The sequence below is a fragment of the Sander lucioperca genome, chromosome 3 (genome assembly GCF_008315115.2).
Source record: "Sander lucioperca isolate FBNREF2018 chromosome 3, SLUC_FBN_1.2, whole genome shotgun sequence".
Lineage (NCBI taxonomy): Eukaryota > Metazoa > Chordata > Actinopteri > Perciformes > Percidae > Sander > Sander lucioperca.
In genome coordinates, this window is record NC_050175.1 from 20,944,180 (window position 1) to 20,961,679 (window position 17,500).

Here is a 17,500-nt window from a genome sequence, read left to right on the forward strand (position 1 = left end):
GTTAACGACAATGTTTTTCCCACCTAGTTCATTATTTTGTTTGTTTTCGTTATTGATTATAACCTTGAGACACACACACACACTCCAGGCTCTGTGCTAAGCTAGGCTACATGTGTCTCAGCTGTGTGGAAGAAAAAGCTGCTCAGCTCTTATAAACATCTGTCCATCTTATCTGTGTTTACAGGACGCACCCTCTTCCTCCAACATCACTCAGAGGAGGAGAGAGGAGGAGGAGGGAGAGGGAGGGAGAGAGAGAGAGAGAGAGAGAGAGAGAGAGGAGGAAAAGAAAAACAAGGAGAAGGGGGAAGAAGGAATGAAGATAATTGGTGAAAAATATTTCTGACAAACTGAAAGTAAACAAGAATCCTCAAGTCACAACTTGGCTTCTGTCGACGCGTCAGACTTTGTTGTTTGTTTTGAATGATCTATGAAGAGCGCTATGTTTATAATACATACATACATACATACATACATACATACATAGCTGCAGAAGTAGAGTCTTTATACAATATTCAAGGTTTTGAACATTATGTCTATAATTCTGAGCGGTTGTGTACATGAATGTGTGAATAAGACAACAAAGATCCATTATATTTTGGTTTTGGAAATCAATATCTTAGAAATGGGTTAGTTCACTGTTTGTTTCAGACATTTTGGGCACTTTTTGGGGCCTTTTTTAACACATTTTGGACGCACTTTTGGAAAAATTAACATCATCTTTTGTAGGAACAACATGAACGGTGTTGATGGTGCGGCCTGGACTGACTGATGTTGGGCTAATTGTGTTTAGAGTTTAGAAAACGTGACTACAGACTAGACAAAAGGACGTTAGCGATTGTAAAACAGCTGTAAACGTGCAATGTTCAATATGGGGGGGGGGCACGTCTGCATGGGTTGACCAAACATTGATAATAACTATGACCGGCCCCACAGACTACTGGCCCCCACAGGACCGGCCCCGCAGACTACTGGCCCCCACAGGACCGGCCCCGCAGACTACTGGCCCCCACAGGACCGGCCCCGCAGACTACTGGCCCCCACAGGACCGGCCCTGCAGACTACTGGCCCCCACAGGACCGGCCCTGCAGACTACTGGCCCCCACAGGACCGGCCCTGCAGACTACGGGCCCCCACAGGACCGGCACTGCAGACTACTGGCCCCCACAGGACCGGCCCTGCAGAGAACTGGGTTTGGCTCGTAGCCTCAGGCCTGGGGGGTTGGCTCAGTGCTGGGTCATGTTGCTGGTGTTGGTGACCTGGTTCTCTATATTTTGGGGTTCCCTCTCATCACTGACTGAGGTGACGTCAGCTCTGAGTCTCTCGGCGAGGAGACGCTGAGAAACAAGAAGAAATGTCAAAAAAAGTCGTAAAACGTTGACCCTTTTTCTGACTATTTTGTAGCATTTTGTCAGATCTCTAAACCGCCCGACAGAAAACAGGAACGGTGAAACATCAAGTCTTCTTGTTGGGGTCTTAACGAACACAAACATCGCTCTTTTGGGGCATTTTGTGCCCTATTTTTGGCATTTTTGTCGTTTTATTTGATGTTTTTGTGGGTTGTTTCCAACCTTTGGGACTCTTTTCCAGACCTCTCTGTCACTTTGTTGTTTCTGTTGCCTTTTGTCGAGATCTGTAACCGATCTGTATGAAGTCTACGTTGTTAGGGGGTCACACAGACCCCCCCCCCCTGCAGAACCAGCCGATCTGGTCTGAACGCGTCCTCTGTGTGTCGGTCATATCACGTCTCTGGATCTCTGCCGCTGCAGGTCGAGCCCCGAGGCATCATGGGAATAATTAGGGAATCTGTGGAGGAATGTGATCCATCGGGACCGGAGCTCTTTATCTGATGCTGCGGATTCCAACGGGCTCCAAACGCCTCGCACAAGGCTGGACTGCAACTCCGTGGCCTTCTGCCCTCCTTGCTTTACTTTTTGGACAGGTTTTTTTTTTTTTTAGACATTTTGGCCGCTTTATTTTGGACTTCTGTATTTAGACATTTCTTGCACTTTGACATTTTACAAATTTTTTGTGATTGTTTTTTAAAGACATTTTTGCCATTTTTTGGGACTTTTTTTAAAAACATTTTGACAATTTTTGGGACTTTTTTTTAAAGACATTTTGACCACTTTTTGGGACTTTTTTTGGACTTTTGTATTTCGACATTTCTTGCACTGTGACATTTTATAAATGTTGTGATTTTTTTTTTTTTTTTTTTTTTTAGACATTTTGTAGGATTTTTTTAAAGAAAATTTATCAATTTTTTGTGATTTTTTAATAGACATTTTGGCAATTTATTTGGACTTTTTTGAAGACATTTTGACAATTTTTGGGATTATTTTGGACTTTTGTATTTAGACATTTCTTGCACTTTGGCATTTTATAAAGAATTTTTGGGCGCTTTTTGTCACTTCTTCAACGTCGCTTTCAAAAGGTTATTTTTTTCCTCTTTGTCAACATTAGTCACTTTCGATGTTTTTTTCCGATGTTTTTTGTCTTTATCTGATGCTGCAGATTCCCGCGGGGCTTTGAACGCCACACGTGCTCCAGCGGGCGTGTCCATGGTAGTTCGGCGGCGTGGGAGGGTCCCGTTGTGGGCGTCGGCTCGAGTTTCTCCAAAAGTTGAGTCAGTCTCAACTTTTTTCGCCGCAAGTTCGCTGCATTTTTTTGCGTCTCCCCCCTGCGGAAAACGCACTACCCCCATTCTTTATTTTACTTTTTTTGTTACATTTTGGGGGCATTTTTTAAAGACATTTTGGCCATTTTTTGGGACTTTTTTTAAAAGATATTTTGGCCACTTTTTGGGACTTTTTCCTGGCCTATGCAGCCTTAGCGTAGCAGCCCTATTATTGCATTTAACTCTCACTGTGTTCTGTAAGAACAGTCAAATGTGCCTAAAAGATATCAATGTGTGGAAAGAGAAGCGTGATTGGTTTTCCTGTCTCCGGGGGCGAGTCTGACTTACACACATACTGGAGTTTGACTGACACATTTTGGGAGAAATGCTTAAAAACAGCGGGCAGACCAAGGGGGTCAGCTTCTCCTCGGACCGCGAACCTCCTATGGCGCCATTTTAATGCTACCAAGCCATCACCTCCCGTTAGCATCCCATTGACTGCCATTCATTTTGACGTCACTTTGACAGAGAATAACTTTACATCTGAAGAGTTTAAAGACTCTATTTGTCCATTGTTTATTTCTAAAGAAACACGACAATGTATAAAAGGCTCCATTACCTTGTACCTCACGTTATGGCTCCGTAGCAGACGTTTTTATAAAAATAGGCTAACGATTGGGTCATAACCACGAGACTTACTGTCTCATAGTAGAGGAATTACCGTATAGTACAGGAGAAGCTCTCAGGCAGTTTGGACTTCCATTAGCTGTTTAAGTTTAATTACTAATGTTAACTATCATTTTAGTGATCAATAATTAGCCTGTGTCTATGTTATCTCCTTACATATACCTACGCTCTCCGTCTCTGCTAGATTGGGAATGATTGAGATTTCTCTTGGCACAGCTACCAGAAGACTTCCAACTTTCAGACAGGTTGCTCACGTCACATCTACGTCTTCAAGCTCAGTTGGAGGCTGCTCAGTAACGCTCAGCCATCACCGGGAAAGAGACTTCACTGGTCTCCGTCCAGAGACACGGGACCTGCTGGTCCATTCTTATATATAGCCTACGGGGCAGACAGTGAGGGCTCAGTGTTTCCAGCTGCTGGATATGTGTGTGTATCCCTTTAAGAAGTCCCAATAATAGGCATCACAATGAAGAATCCCATGGAACCGATCTGACTGAAAGTCATTCAATGAAAGACGTGTTTGGGCCGGCCGGGCGTGCTCAGACTGCTGAGTCATGATCTCCTGCAGAACTTTGGCCTCTGATATCTGAGCGATGACATCACTGATGACTACGTGGTCTTACATCATTACGGGGTTCTCAACGTTTGTTGATTCTTCTTTTTTTAGATGTTTTTGGTCAACGTTTTGTCGCTCTTTAAAAAAAAAAGTTTGTCACTTTTTTAGTGTGTGTGTGTGTGTGTGTGTGTGTGTGTGTGTGTGTGTGTGTGTGTGTGTGTGTGTATGCACGCATATGTCTGTGTGTGTGTGTGTGTGTGTGTGTGTGTCTGTGTGTGTGTTTTTCTCTGTGTGTCTGTGTGTGAGAGAGTGTTTGTGTGTGTGTGTGTGTGTGTGTGTGTGTGTGTGTGTATGCACGCATATGTGTGTGTGTGTGTGTGTGTGTGTGTGTGTGTGTGTGTGTGTGTGTGTGTGTGTGTGCATATGTCTGTGTGTGTGTGTGCATGTGTGTGTGTTTTTCTCTGTGTATTTGTGTGTGTGCGCATATGTCTGTGTGTGTGTGTGTGCATATGTCTGTGTGTGTGTGTGTGTGTCATGACTGAAGTGTAACTGAGACAGACCGTGAGGCACAAAGCTGCGTTCACTTCCTGCAAACTGCACGCTGATCCAAACAGGAAGCATCATTAGTCAGCTAACCAGCAGGAAACACACACAAACACACACACACACACACACACACACACACACACTTTAAACTCTACAGGTTGAACAGCCTGCTGCATTGAACGCTCCACCTACGTAAACACCTTCCCGTAATCAACGGCGCCGTCATTACGGCGACCAGCGTAGCGCGCGGAGTGCAAACGTCAAAAAGCCAAAAATTCAGCCGAATCAGAAGCCGAATCCTGGATTCAGTGTATCCCTGTTTAAACCAATCACAATCATCGTGGGCGGGGCTAAGCTCCGGACGGAGCCACGGTGCCTCTGCTAAATAGTCTCAGGAAGGAACTTGTTTTGGTGGAAGCATTTTCTCTGAACACATCTGTCCCCAAAATGCAGACTGAACCGGTTTAAAAACTCATTTGTGCCAACATCAATTTAAAATGTTAAACAACAATACTTCTTAAAGGGGAAGTACTGTTTTTTTCAAGATGGATCTCAGTATTAAGAGAGATCTCTGAAGTCGGCAGCAGTGAAACAAGCTGTAATGTAAGTTAATAGCAATGGTCCAGCTTCACAAAAGTTCTGTTGTTGCTGCTAACAGACTCAGATTATTATTCTAAGTGTCTGACAACATTATGGAAAGGATCCCTACAGAGATAGACCTTTAAGTTAAACATAAAAACATCTGCAAAATTGCGTTCACTAAACCCACCAGACTCCATGTAAATAATCAGTACTTTTATCAGCGTAAATTACACTTCATTCATAGTCGACCGAAACTAAATAGAACTATCAAAAGCTGTTTTGGGTTATTTTTCCACCATCACAACTCTAGTTTTGGTTAAAATAAACACATAGTTTAAAGATTTTTATAGATAGACATGTGAAAATATGTTCGCTCTATACACGCTAAAAGTACTGATTATTTACATGGAGTCTGGTGGGTTTCGTGCTAGCGACTTCTAAGCTGTTTCTGGTTAAACAGAAAGGTCTCAAAGAGGTTTTAAAAGTCTATCTCTGTAGGGATCCATCCCATAATGTTGTCAGACACTTATAATAATAATCTGAGTCTGTCAGCAGCAAAACAAGCACTTAGACAAAGACATAGGACAATAGGGTTAAAAAAGGGTAAGGCAGTGCCTGTTGTTGTGCAAAAATATCAGTGTGTTCTGTTATTGTGGCTCATTGATTTACACAGTGTTTACTTGTGGATGGTTGTTCCTATTTATTCATTTCGTCTTATTGTTTCTATCTATTGTTCTTTATTTTAAGTGCAGCTAAAGTTGTCAACGCCAGAGTCATGAAAACTTTCCCCAAGGGGACAATGAAATATAATTCAAATGAATCTGAACACACTTCACTGATACACACATCTGATTGGACTGAAGATAAAGTGAACAGCAGCAAACCACCTTTAAATGTTGAGCGATTCCTGAGTGAACTAACCCAGAAAAAATCTGACACCAAACTCCATTCAAAAACATGGCCTTTTTAATGTGGAAGAGATCATTAGCAACGATACCTTCCGAAAAACAAGACTGATCAATCATTTCAAGTCTTCTGGAAAGTTCGGCAACAAGCAGCACTGCATCTCTTTTTAACAGAATAAATATTGAATGGAAAGATCTAAGACTAATCATTCTCTACGTGGGCAAATTACCAAGAACACACTTAATTGCCTGATTTTTAAACGGAGTTTGGAATGTCACCAATATCTTGAGGGAAAACAAGTTTATGGCTTTAAATCTATTTAACTTTCGGAGGTAACGTTATGCAACACAGTACAGATGTAGATTTATCCCATTTAAGACTTTAAATAATTCTCTAGATGGCCAAATTACCAAGAATACCATAAATCGCCTGCTTTTTAAAGGGAGTTTGGCGTGTCACCAATGTCTTGAGGGAAAACAGAGTATTTAATGTTTGTTTCGCACCTGTTGCGTTAAACATTTTTTAAATTTAGTTTTAAAGTTATCCAACACGTCTTGCTTGCTGTAGAGATGTAGATTTATCCCATTTTTAAGACTTTAAATCATTCTATAAGTGACCAAATTACCAAGAACACATTAAATCGCCTGCTTTTTAAAGGGAGTTTGGCGTGTCACCAATATCCTGAGGGAAAACAGAGTATTTAATGTTTGTTTCACACCTGTTGCGTTAAACATTTTTTTAATTTAGTTTTAAAGTTATCCAACAAGAGTTGTTTACTCATAAGTGTAAATCGGCAAGTATTTTATTTAATTTAGTTGTGTTTTAGTTTAATGACCCACCTTTAGAGGCGCCTCGAGCAGCTTGTGTATCCCGGCGATCTGCTCACTGAGCGGCAGGTTCTCTTCCACGCTCACCGTCGGAGGTCTCCGAGGTTCGGGGAAGTTTGTGCAGATAAACGGGTCCGAATCCTCCAGGTACTGGATCCGGCAAACGAAAGAGGCCATGGCCGTGTGACCGCGACCCTCCTGCGGCTGAAAGAGTCCGTGTGTCTCGGTGAAGACGCGTCCAACTCCGGAAGAACTTTTTAAATGGAGAAAATCCACCCGGTCCTCGCTGATGCGGCTTCGGACATGTAAAGCTGCTGCGGATATATAAGCACTTTCGGTAAGAACTTTCAAAATAAGAGCAGTTTTGCCAGTTTTCAAAATAAAAGCAGTTTTGCAGTTTTCAAAATAAAAGCATTTTTGGCAGTTTTTATTTTATTTTTATTTTTTTTACAAAATTGTTACTTTTACATTTCCCAGTGTCAGGGCGAGCCTGTGGCATAGATAGGCAAATGCTAAAATCTTTAAAACCGCGGCAAAATGACATCTTTCTCAACACCCTTTTTGGTAAGGAACAGAGTAGTAGTAGATAGTAGAGGGACTCAGTTTTTGTTGGTCAGTAGCTGGAGAAGTTCCTGCATGTACTTACGTGAACTGTTGAATGATCTCCGCATGCTGCTCTGTGTTCATGTGCTAGTGTGTGTTAGCATAGCTTCTTACCGGAGGCGTAAGATGGAAGGCCCTGAGCCAGGCTGCTGCTCGTGTGGACTTAAAGAAAGTTATTTTCAAAAAGTTAATGTGTAGGTGGAGGAGTTGAAACCATAAAAATAAACTGTAGTATAATTTAAATACTAAGTTGGGTTAAATGTAGCACACACAATCAAAGGTAGATGTGAAGTATACTTTGCCTAAACGTCAGAGATGACTCGGTGCACGGTCTGTAATCAGAATCGGAAGAGGATTTTTGCAGAGTAAGTAGAACTTAGGAGGAATATGTCTTGGTTGTTGTTGCATACATAAACATATTAAACATTAATATGAAATACACAAAAATAATAAATACAGAAACCAAAAAAACATAAGTGTTTAACATTAAAACTAAGAGGCTGTATGGAATAGTGCAGGATGTGTGTCTGTGTGTGTCTGTCTGTGTGCATGAATGAAGATGAAAGGGTTAGTGACCTAGGAGGAAGTAGTACTTTGTATCTCTGACATTTCTTCTCTCCGATCTCATCTGTGTTTCTTTGTAAATGTGTGAAGTCTTTGATACTATGCTTCCTTTGAAGTTTACATAATAACAATAATTTCTTGAATCTTAAACATATTTTTTAACTTATAGCTTTAATTGTGTGTGTTTTGCTGCAGGATTCCAGCCAGAGGACTGCTGCTGCTGCTGCTGGTGATGATGATGTCTGTCCCATGGACTGGCAATCTGCAGGGGTAAATATATACTAATGGAGTCAGAAAGTGTGTTATTGTCTTCTGAATAGTGGCTGCGAAAGCTTCCTGAGACCCTGTAACATCCGGTGCATTTACATTACAGTAGGACTGGGTTCATGTAATGAGCAGAGCCAGGGGGCCCAACTCTTTGAACGTTTTAAAATAACATCATCTTTTTGTCATTTCCCATCACCTGTTTCCTGGGTGAAAGTCTTGTGTTTTCTCCTTAACTTCTTCAGGACATGATCACCTGTTTCCTGGGTGAAAGTCTTGTGTTTTCTCCTTAACTTCTTCAGGACGTGAACACCTGTTTCCTGGTGAAAGTCTTGAGTTTTCTCCTTAACTTCTTCAGGACATGAACACCTGTTTCCTGGGTGAAAGTCTTGAGTTTTCTCCTTAACTTCTTCAGGACATGAACACCTGTTTCCTGGTGAAAGTCTTGAGTTTTCTCCTTAACTTCTTCAGGACATGAACACCTGTTTCCTGGTGAAAGTCTTGTGTTTTCTCCTTAACTTCTTCAGGACGTGAACACCTGTTTCCTGGGTGAAAGTCTTGAGTTTTCTCCTTAACTTCTTCAGGACATGAACACCTGTTTCCTGGTGAAAGTCTTGTGTTTTCTCCTTAACTTCTTCAGGACATGAACACCTGTTTCCTGGTGAAAGTCTTGAGTTTTCTCCTTAACTTCTTCAGGACATGAACACCTGTTTCCTGGTGAAAGTCTTGCGTTTTCTCCTTAACTTCTTCAGGACATGAACACCTGTTTCCTGGGTGAAAGTCTTGTTTTTTCTCCTTAACTTCTCCAGGACATGAACACCTGTTTCCTGGGTGAAAGTCTTGTGTTTTCTCCTTAACTTCTTCAGAACATGAACACCTGTACAACGTTCTGCTGACACTAATAAATACTGGAATACCAGTTACAGCTTTACTTGTCACAGCGATATGTAGGAATGCTTCATGAGAACAGGCTGTCAGGTGTACTACAGTTTAAATATGCAATGCATGAACACTTTACTTTAATATCCTCTTGAATCACTCTGTGTTGTTACCTTCTGAAATTGTGTGTGTTGTGGATCTTCAGGACCAGGACCAGGACCAGGACCAGGACCAAGAGGAACCGATGGACTGGGAACCTGCAGGGACTCTGAGTTCACCCTCAGCCAGGTAAACATGACTCTATCTGAATCTATTTAAAGGGGAATACCACCTAAATTCAAATGGTCTATTAGCTGCTTATCAAGGTTATTCAGTGTGCCGATGTGCTGCAATAGCAGCAATCGGCAGAATGAGTAATATCCTGCATACTTATTATTATTATTCCACCACAGTTTTGTCCCGCTACTAGTCAGGGAGCGTTGCCAACACATGCACATAAATACATCAAAACGTGTGTATTGATCGGGAATGGTGTGCTATGACTTTTCTAAGAGATGTGCCACGCAGTTTTCACGAAATTGGCAAAAACGGCACAAAATTTCCTATTGACTTTAATGGGAAATCTTTGGTAAAACGCTTAACATCGCTCAAAACAACCCCTCTTTGGGGCCATACTGTATCGCCATACTTTAATGTAGAAAAATAATTACAAGTTTAAACCAAAGACAAGACTTTGGCCTTTATTGGGCTGAATGGGCATTCTGATATCAAGCACGGTTTCTACCAAATCACAGTTTATGTATCGTCCAGTTTTCAGACTGTTTCAGATTTTCCAATGTGTGTGTATGGGGCCGGAATGTTGAGAGCCAGAGGGGAGGACAGAGGGGGGAGCTGCAGTACAATTCTCTGAAATTTTTACAAACAAATTGCCTCTCCCCTACAGTTTTCACTCTTCATACATCATGGTTGGTCAAAATGTAGGAAATGTTGTGCCGGTCGCAGACATGTAACTATGGAATCCACCGGACTTAAACTTTTGGCTCTGTTCATACCAACTGCCGATAGAAACAATGAAAACAAAATATCTGGACGGACTCAGACGGTTCCCTGTTTGTTACCTGCTCTGTGTCGCATATATTTGACACCACAAACATAAAAACCACATCACTGCGTTCGCCAGACCTTTATCTCTCTCAGAATCAGAATCAGAAAGGGTTTTATTGCCAAGTACGTTTTTTAACACATACAAGGAATTTGTTTTGGTGTTGTTGGTCACACATTCTCTAGATGGAATATTAAACAATATTGCACCTTCTTGTGATGAAAATATTTTGGCCGTTTGGACCCACCGTTTTTGAATTACAGAACAAACTTAAGAGGTATAATTATCATTAAATGGACATGTTTGACCCATTAAATACACTGTCTCCCTCCACTACTCCCTTACTGAGGAAATCACCATAGCAACAAGTTCTGACACACACACCTCCTATCATGTAGACTCTTTACTGTAGGCCGTGTTGTCCTCTCTTTGCAGAACATGTCAAACAGCAGTTTTACTGTTAGCCAGTGTTATTCGAATGTGCACCAAGTAGTAGGCACACTGTCAAAATTTCTTGCAGAATTTTGTAGTTATTTATATTATTTTAGTTTTGACTTTTGGATTGCGTTGTAGTTTGAGTTTTCAGAGTCCAATCCAATGCACTTGTCTTTATAAAAACAACTTCAATGCATTTCAGCATCCAGCCTGAAACTTGAAAAATAGTTTTTAATCTGATTCTGGTCATATGATTGTGTATTTTGTTCCACTGGTGACTGATCTGTTGATCTGTTTTTCTTTTTGCTGAACCTGCAGCTCCTCTCTTTACAACCACATATCGATGTCGATCAGTGTCGGTGAAACTGTGACATTTGCACTCGGCTGCAGAATCTCCTGAAGATCAGAGACCGTAAAGAGTAAGCATCATTAATAAACAGTCACGCAATAACAAATATAGTTAAGCAAAGCGAGAGATAATGGAAGACACATGCTAACAGGTGCTGTTGACACAACACAGTACCGTGAGATATTTAAACTAGCTGGATGGTTAAACTCTTCCCAGTGTTTCTCCGTGTGGCTGATCTTGATTTTATCTCTGTGGTGTTACAGGAGCAGGTGGATCAAGTGCGGACCCAACAACTTCAACAACTTCCGTCCTACATCTCCTTATGGCAGCTGATTCTGGACTCCTCACCATCCTCATCCTCCTCGGCCTGAGTGCAGCCTTTGATACCATCTGTCACACCACCCTCCTCAACAGGCTGTCTTATATCGGCATCACCCGCACTCCGTTAGACTGGTTCACATCTTACCTCTCTGGCCGCACTCAGTTCAATCAACTCAAGTCTTTTAAATCCATTCCCTCCTCCGCCACTTCAGGTGTGCCCCCAGGGCTCCGCCCCTCCCTTACCCCCCAAACTGCCGCCATCCTTGTCCACAGTCTCGTCACTTCCCGTCTGGATTACTGCAACTCTCTCCTCTTCGGCCTCCCTCACAAATCCCTCCATAAACTTCAACTGGTCCAGAATTCAGCTGCCCGCATCATAACTCAAACCCCCTCCATCCACCACATTACTCCTGTCCTCCAACAGCTCCACTGGTTCCTGGTCCAGTCCCAGTCCACTGGTTCCTGGTCCAGTCCCAGTCCACTGGCTCCCGGTCCAGTCCCAGTCCACTGGGTCCCGGTCCAGTTCTGTATCCAATTGAAAGTCCTCCTGTTTACATTCAAGGCCATCCACAACCTCGCCCCCCCATATTTGTCTGATCTCCTCCAGCGTCCCACTCCCTCCCGCTCCCTCAGATCCTCTTCCTCCATACACCTGTCTGTCCACCCTGCCCATCTCACCACCATGGGGAGCAGAGCATTCAGATCCTCTTGCTTCACCTGTTGTCCCTCTGCACGTATCACCACATGGGAGCAGAGCATTCAGCGCTCTCTCCCGCTCTGGATTCACTCCGCCCAACTCAGAAACACTCGATGGTCTATTCCCCATTTCAAATTGCAACTCAAAACACATGTTTAAATCTGCCTATTCCACTTGATGTCAATTGCTCTGCCTCTTTCTGTTGTTGTATTCTATGTTGGTTAATGTTACTTATTGTTTATTGAATGTTTTGCTTAGTTAACTTATTTTTTGTGATGCTTTGTTTGGTTAATTTTTGATATGAAATTTTTGATTGTGTATCCCTGTATGGTGTCCTAGAAAGGCGCCTTTAAATAAAATGTATTATTTAGAAAACTATGGGATGTGTGTGTAGAGGCTCTGGAATAAAAGTTGTGCATAGTATTTCCCCCTTTCTGGTCTACATATCCCTGCCTCTGCTGACGTATTTTATCCAAAAGCAGTGGTGTAGTGGTCCCTGGAGAAGTGGGTATACTCTCAGTTTTCAACTTTTTTTTTTTTTTTTTTTTTTTTTTTAAAGTAGTCCAGAAAAAAGCCCTGTTTTAGAAACAGCGACACGTAAGACTATGATTTAGTTTACCCAAAAATCTGTCATTTCTACTTGCTCACTATTATAAAATGATCATGACTTGATTAGGAGCAGTTTGTAGTTACTACTGGTCACACAAGCAGCCTGGATGAATGTAAAATGTATTTATCATGAGGCAAACATGGTGTTATCTCTTCTCCTCTAAATGTGCAGTCATGTTGCCACTGGCAATTTGCCAGTAGTTTAAAATAATGATTGATTTGGAAAGCACCTTAAAACTTACCTCAGAATTATGTCTTCCATCAACTGGGGTGGCACACCGCCGCTTGTGTTATTTCTTCAGCTGTTGTTTGGTCTGCTGCCGTTATCGTAGCCAAGTGGCACCGGCACCTGAGGTTTTTTTTTGTTTTTTTTCACTGGCACCTGAGGTATTAGCGATATTTTCCTCGGCATGACCCGCCCTACTCTGCCTCTGATTGGCTCATCAGTCCTCATGCCTAAAGTTAACCAATCTAATCAGTGAAAGCAGCGAGTACCAGCCAATTAGAGGCAGAGGAGGGTGGGTCATGGCTTCACTATCCTTGAGGAAAAAATGGGCAATCTGGCTCACAGATATTACTGAATGGTGCGCATCAGGGGGGATTTAGAAGTGGGTATACGCAATGCTGACTGGAAAATAAGTAGGTATACGCCGTATACCAGCGTATACCCTGGACTACACCACTGTCCAAAAGACCATATTATACCTAAAAAATAAGTATTTTGAATAAGTAAATCGCTGCAACGTGAACATTCTTTATATATATATGTATATAGAAGATGGTATTGAAAGCAGGATTTAACTATTGCATGTGTTGTTTAGTTGTGCATGATCAAAAAACATCATTATTTTTCACAAATCCCACCCTGCTGACCAGAGGCCTGCACTACGAATCAAGATCAACATGCCCTGGATGTATGTCCGTTATCCATATTTTACGCAAGTGGAGCAGACCATAATCTTACAGAAATATGAGGAATACAGACATATAATCAGGGTTCCAAATTAGCACCATCTACCAGCCAAATGCTGGTAAAATATGCAGACACACACACACACACACACACACACACACACACACACACACACACACACACACAGACACACACACACAGACACACACACACAGACACACACACACACACACACACAGACACACACACACACACACACACACACAGACAAACACACACACACACACACACACACACACACACACACACACACACACACACACACACACAATTTATCTGCAGTATAAAAAATAACCATGAAGAAACCATTCTGACTGATTTACGTTCCATTAGTAAATGTTTTTATTTTGAAAGGCTCGCTGAACATCCGGTTTGATGAACGGTGGCTTGACGGTGGGCGTGGTCTCTGGTGACGTCACGGCAGAGCGTGACATAATGCCCAGATGAGTGGATGTGGAAACAGTGAGCTGTGTTTTATGTTAAAATACTTTGTTTTTCTACTCGTTTGTGTTTATGTATATTATTTTTATATTTCTGTATATTTCTATAATTACTTAAAAATAAATATTATAACACCGTTTTTTTTCAACATATATGTCTGTAATGCATAATATATTTAAATGTAACCCTCCTACCCATTTTCAAAAAGTTTTTACATCAGAAATTTGGGTTTCTTTCAACCAAATTTTCAAAATAAAATAACGTGAATGGTTCCCTACAACCGTTACTCTTCACAAGTTAAATAAATGATCAGTTCACTACTTTTATTAAATTTGGGTGTTTTATTCAATTTTATAGCATTTGAAGAAAAATTGATGAAAGGACGTTAAAAAAAAACATGATAAAAATTTGGGAAATAGGTTTTAAAAACGTGGGGAAAAAACAAAAAAAAAGTCCACAAAAACATCGGAAAAGTGACAAAAAAAAAAAACTTGGAAAAAAGTGACAATAACGTGTAAAGAAGTGACAAAAAAAATTCAGAATAACCTTCAAAAATTTAGAAAAAAACTGTTTTTAAAGAAAAAAACTTTAAAAACATCAGGAAGGAGGCCAAAATGTTGAAAAAAAGTTTGAATTTGAAATTCTGACTGAGAAAATCAAAACTTTGCACAGTGGACGGGTTAAAAGAGCTCAGCCTGCTGATTGTTAGGGAGCAGCGCCCTCTGGTGGCTGAGAGAAGGAACTGCAACATGTTTCATTACTGTGTTTCTCAGTGGTGGAATGTAACTAAGTACATTTACTCCAAGTACTGTACTTAACCCTTGTGTTGTCCTTGGGTCAAATGTTACCCATTTTCAAAGTTTCTAATATCAGAAATTTGGGTTTCTTACAACCAAATTGCCCCAAAATAACTTGGATGCGTGCATGTGAGTTCTATGGGACCCATATAACATTCTTCACAGGTATGAATAATTACTTCCATTGAATTTTGGGAGAAACGCAGCCATAAGAAGGTTATAAACTTGTTTTGAGCCCCCTGAACGGTTATTTTTGTGAAGTGGGTTGTCTTTCATATTTTTTGAGTGGGGAGAAATCTCCCTCTTCTAAATATTGGGCTCGCCGCCCAATTGAATAGGATAAAGGTGTGCAACATTGATTACTTTTATGAAGATGGGAGAATTCAAAATCGGCATATGAACCGTTTAAAAAGTTATGAAATAACATATATATAACATATATCCTACATGTGTCACAAAGTTAAGTAGCGAGACTTTGACCCAAATGCATAATTAAATCTGTGAGTGATCGGCCCTGTTAAATGCCCTTATATGGGCAATGTATCCCCAAGGATACAGGCATTCAATACCTGATTATCAAAGTTGTGAGAAGATAAATTTTAAAAATATTCACAAGAACGTGTGAAAACTATCCTTAAAAAACTATTTTCTAAAACAAAATCACTCCAAAATATAATCGTGAAAAATATATCCACACTTACCGCATGGCCAGTGTCAACGGCTGTGTCTCATTCCTCATATTCCGTCAGTACACTGCTAATGGTCACTGACCACTTCCTGCTGTAGTCCACTGCTAATGGTCACTGACCACTTCCTGCTGTAGTCCACTGCTAATGGTCACTGACCACTTCCTGCTGTAGTCCACTGCTAATGGTCACTGACCACTTCCTGCTGTAGTCCACTGCTAATGGTCACTGACCACTTCCTGCTGTAGTCCCACTTTAGATGGTTAGTATTGTCCCAAAATGAAGACCTATGTTAAAACACTTACTGGACATGACAAGCAGGATGAACGTGATGAACGCAACACGTGAACGCAATTTTCCAGCCCGTTTTCCTGTATGCAAATGAGGAGCAGCCAGCTCGGCTCGCCACCAAATCAAAATCTGACCAAAATCTTTTAAACTGACCTTTGTCGATCTGAAATGAAGACAGATTCAGCAACTGCACGGCCTATTTCTCTCTTAAAATGTTTTCAGAAACACGTTTCGGTGAACTATCTTTGTAAAATGGGAGATCGTATTCAGAATAAGCCGCCACGACAGTTCAGTTGAAATTCTCAATCCACAAGAACATGTGAAAACTATCCTTAAAAAACTATTTTCTGAAACAAAATCACTCCAGTTCAGTTCAGAGTTGAGAATTTATTAACAAGAAAACTACAACAAAAAGGTGTCCAGAAACTGGCAGAGCAAAAATTAGTTCCAAAAAAAATCACAGGGGAAACTAGAGACATGAAAACCACAAACTCAGCCACCAACCGTACACAGACAGAAAGTACTGATCCCTCAAGACACAAAGGAAACACAGAGACTAAATACACAGGGCAATGAGGATCGAGGGACAGGTGACACCAAAGCCCGTCTACGGAAAGCCGTTCCACTCCCTATTCAGCCCCATTGTACCTACTTTGGTTGCAGTTCCACCAGAGTTCCACTGGGGGTGATCACGGTCCAGTGCAAAATGAATGGGACCCTATGGAGCTAGACGGCTAAATGAATGGGACCCTATGGAGCTAGACGGCTAAATGAATGGGACCCTATGGAGCTAGACGGCTAAATGAATGGGACCTTATGGAGCTAGACGGCTAAATTTGTCTCTTTCGCCTGATTGTCGTTGAGAAATCTCAGATTTGATTGTAGTTTTTGCAAGTTCAACATGGGTTATAGGTCAAAAGTTGAATGAACGAGTACTTATGCCCTTTCGATTTGTTACAGGTTGAGTCGTTGTTGCCCATCTTAGATTTGACTGCTGCCTTTGACACTGTCAACCACTCTATCATCTTATCCCGACTCAAACAAAGTGTTGGCATTACAGGCATAGCCCTAAAATGGTTTGAATCTTACTTGGCAGATAGGAGTTTTGCTGTCCACCTTGGGAATTGCTCTTCGTCTGCTGCCCCTCTTTCTTGTGGGGTCCCCCAAGGTTCCATTTTGGGACCCATGCTCTTTTCTCTGTACATGCTGCCCTTAGGGTCCATTTTAAAAAAACATAACATTTCTTTCCACTGTTTTGCAGACGATGTACAAATCTATTTGCCTGTAAAAAACAATGACAAGGACACTGTCCAGCCTTTGTTGAACTGCTTGAGTGATATCAAAATTTGGTTGGATCAGAATTTTCTCTGTCTCAATGATAATAAGACTGAAATTGTTGTGTTTGGTCGCGCTGAACATTTTAGTGCCTGTGTTGATGCTCTTGGTACGTTAGGTTCCCATATTCAACCTTTTACCAAAAATCTGGGTGTGATTTTTGACAGTGCTTTTAAATTTGATAAACAGATTAGCTCTGTTGTTAAAACCAGTTTCTTTCAGCTGAGACTATTGGCTAAGGTTAAGCCTTACCTGCTACGCAAAGACTTTGAAAGAGTCATACATGCATTTATTACGTCCCGTTTAGATTACTGTAACTCGTTGTATGTTGGATTGGATCAGTCATCCCTTCGTCGGTTACAGTTAGTCCAGAACGCAGCAGCTCGACTTTTAACTGGGACCAAAAAGTGCCACCATATCACACCGGTTTTGGCAA

General features: G+C 41.4%; 1 protein-coding gene and 1 long non-coding RNA gene across 3 annotated transcripts in view; one reads left to right on the top strand and one right to left on the bottom strand.

Moving 5' to 3' along the window:
• LOC116067630 (FH1/FH2 domain-containing protein 1-like) overlaps nucleotides 1-7,033 on the bottom strand; it is a 14,466-nt gene extending 7,433 nt beyond the window's left edge. Inside the window, exon 1 of the mRNA XM_031324101.2 lies at nucleotides 6,731-7,033. Coding sequence (XP_031179961.2) covers nucleotides 6,731-6,895 — 165 coding nt within the window. The 5' untranslated portion in view covers nucleotides 6,896-7,033. The remainder of the gene's footprint in view (nucleotides 1-6,730) is intronic.
• Nucleotides 7,034-8,075: 1,042 nt separating this feature from the next.
• Nucleotides 8,076-11,222, top strand: LOC116067635. 2 transcript variants are annotated; one of them, XR_004896869.1, is made up of 4 exons: nucleotides 8,076-8,155; nucleotides 9,252-9,316; nucleotides 10,884-10,984; nucleotides 11,178-11,222. It is a non-coding gene; the product is annotated as an uncharacterized LOC116067635 (long non-coding RNA). The 2 variants fall into 2 exon arrangements; XR_004109273.2 differs by having other exon boundaries at nucleotides 8,078-8,155; nucleotides 9,258-9,316.
• The last annotated feature ends 6,278 nt before the right edge of the window (nucleotides 11,223-17,500 follow it).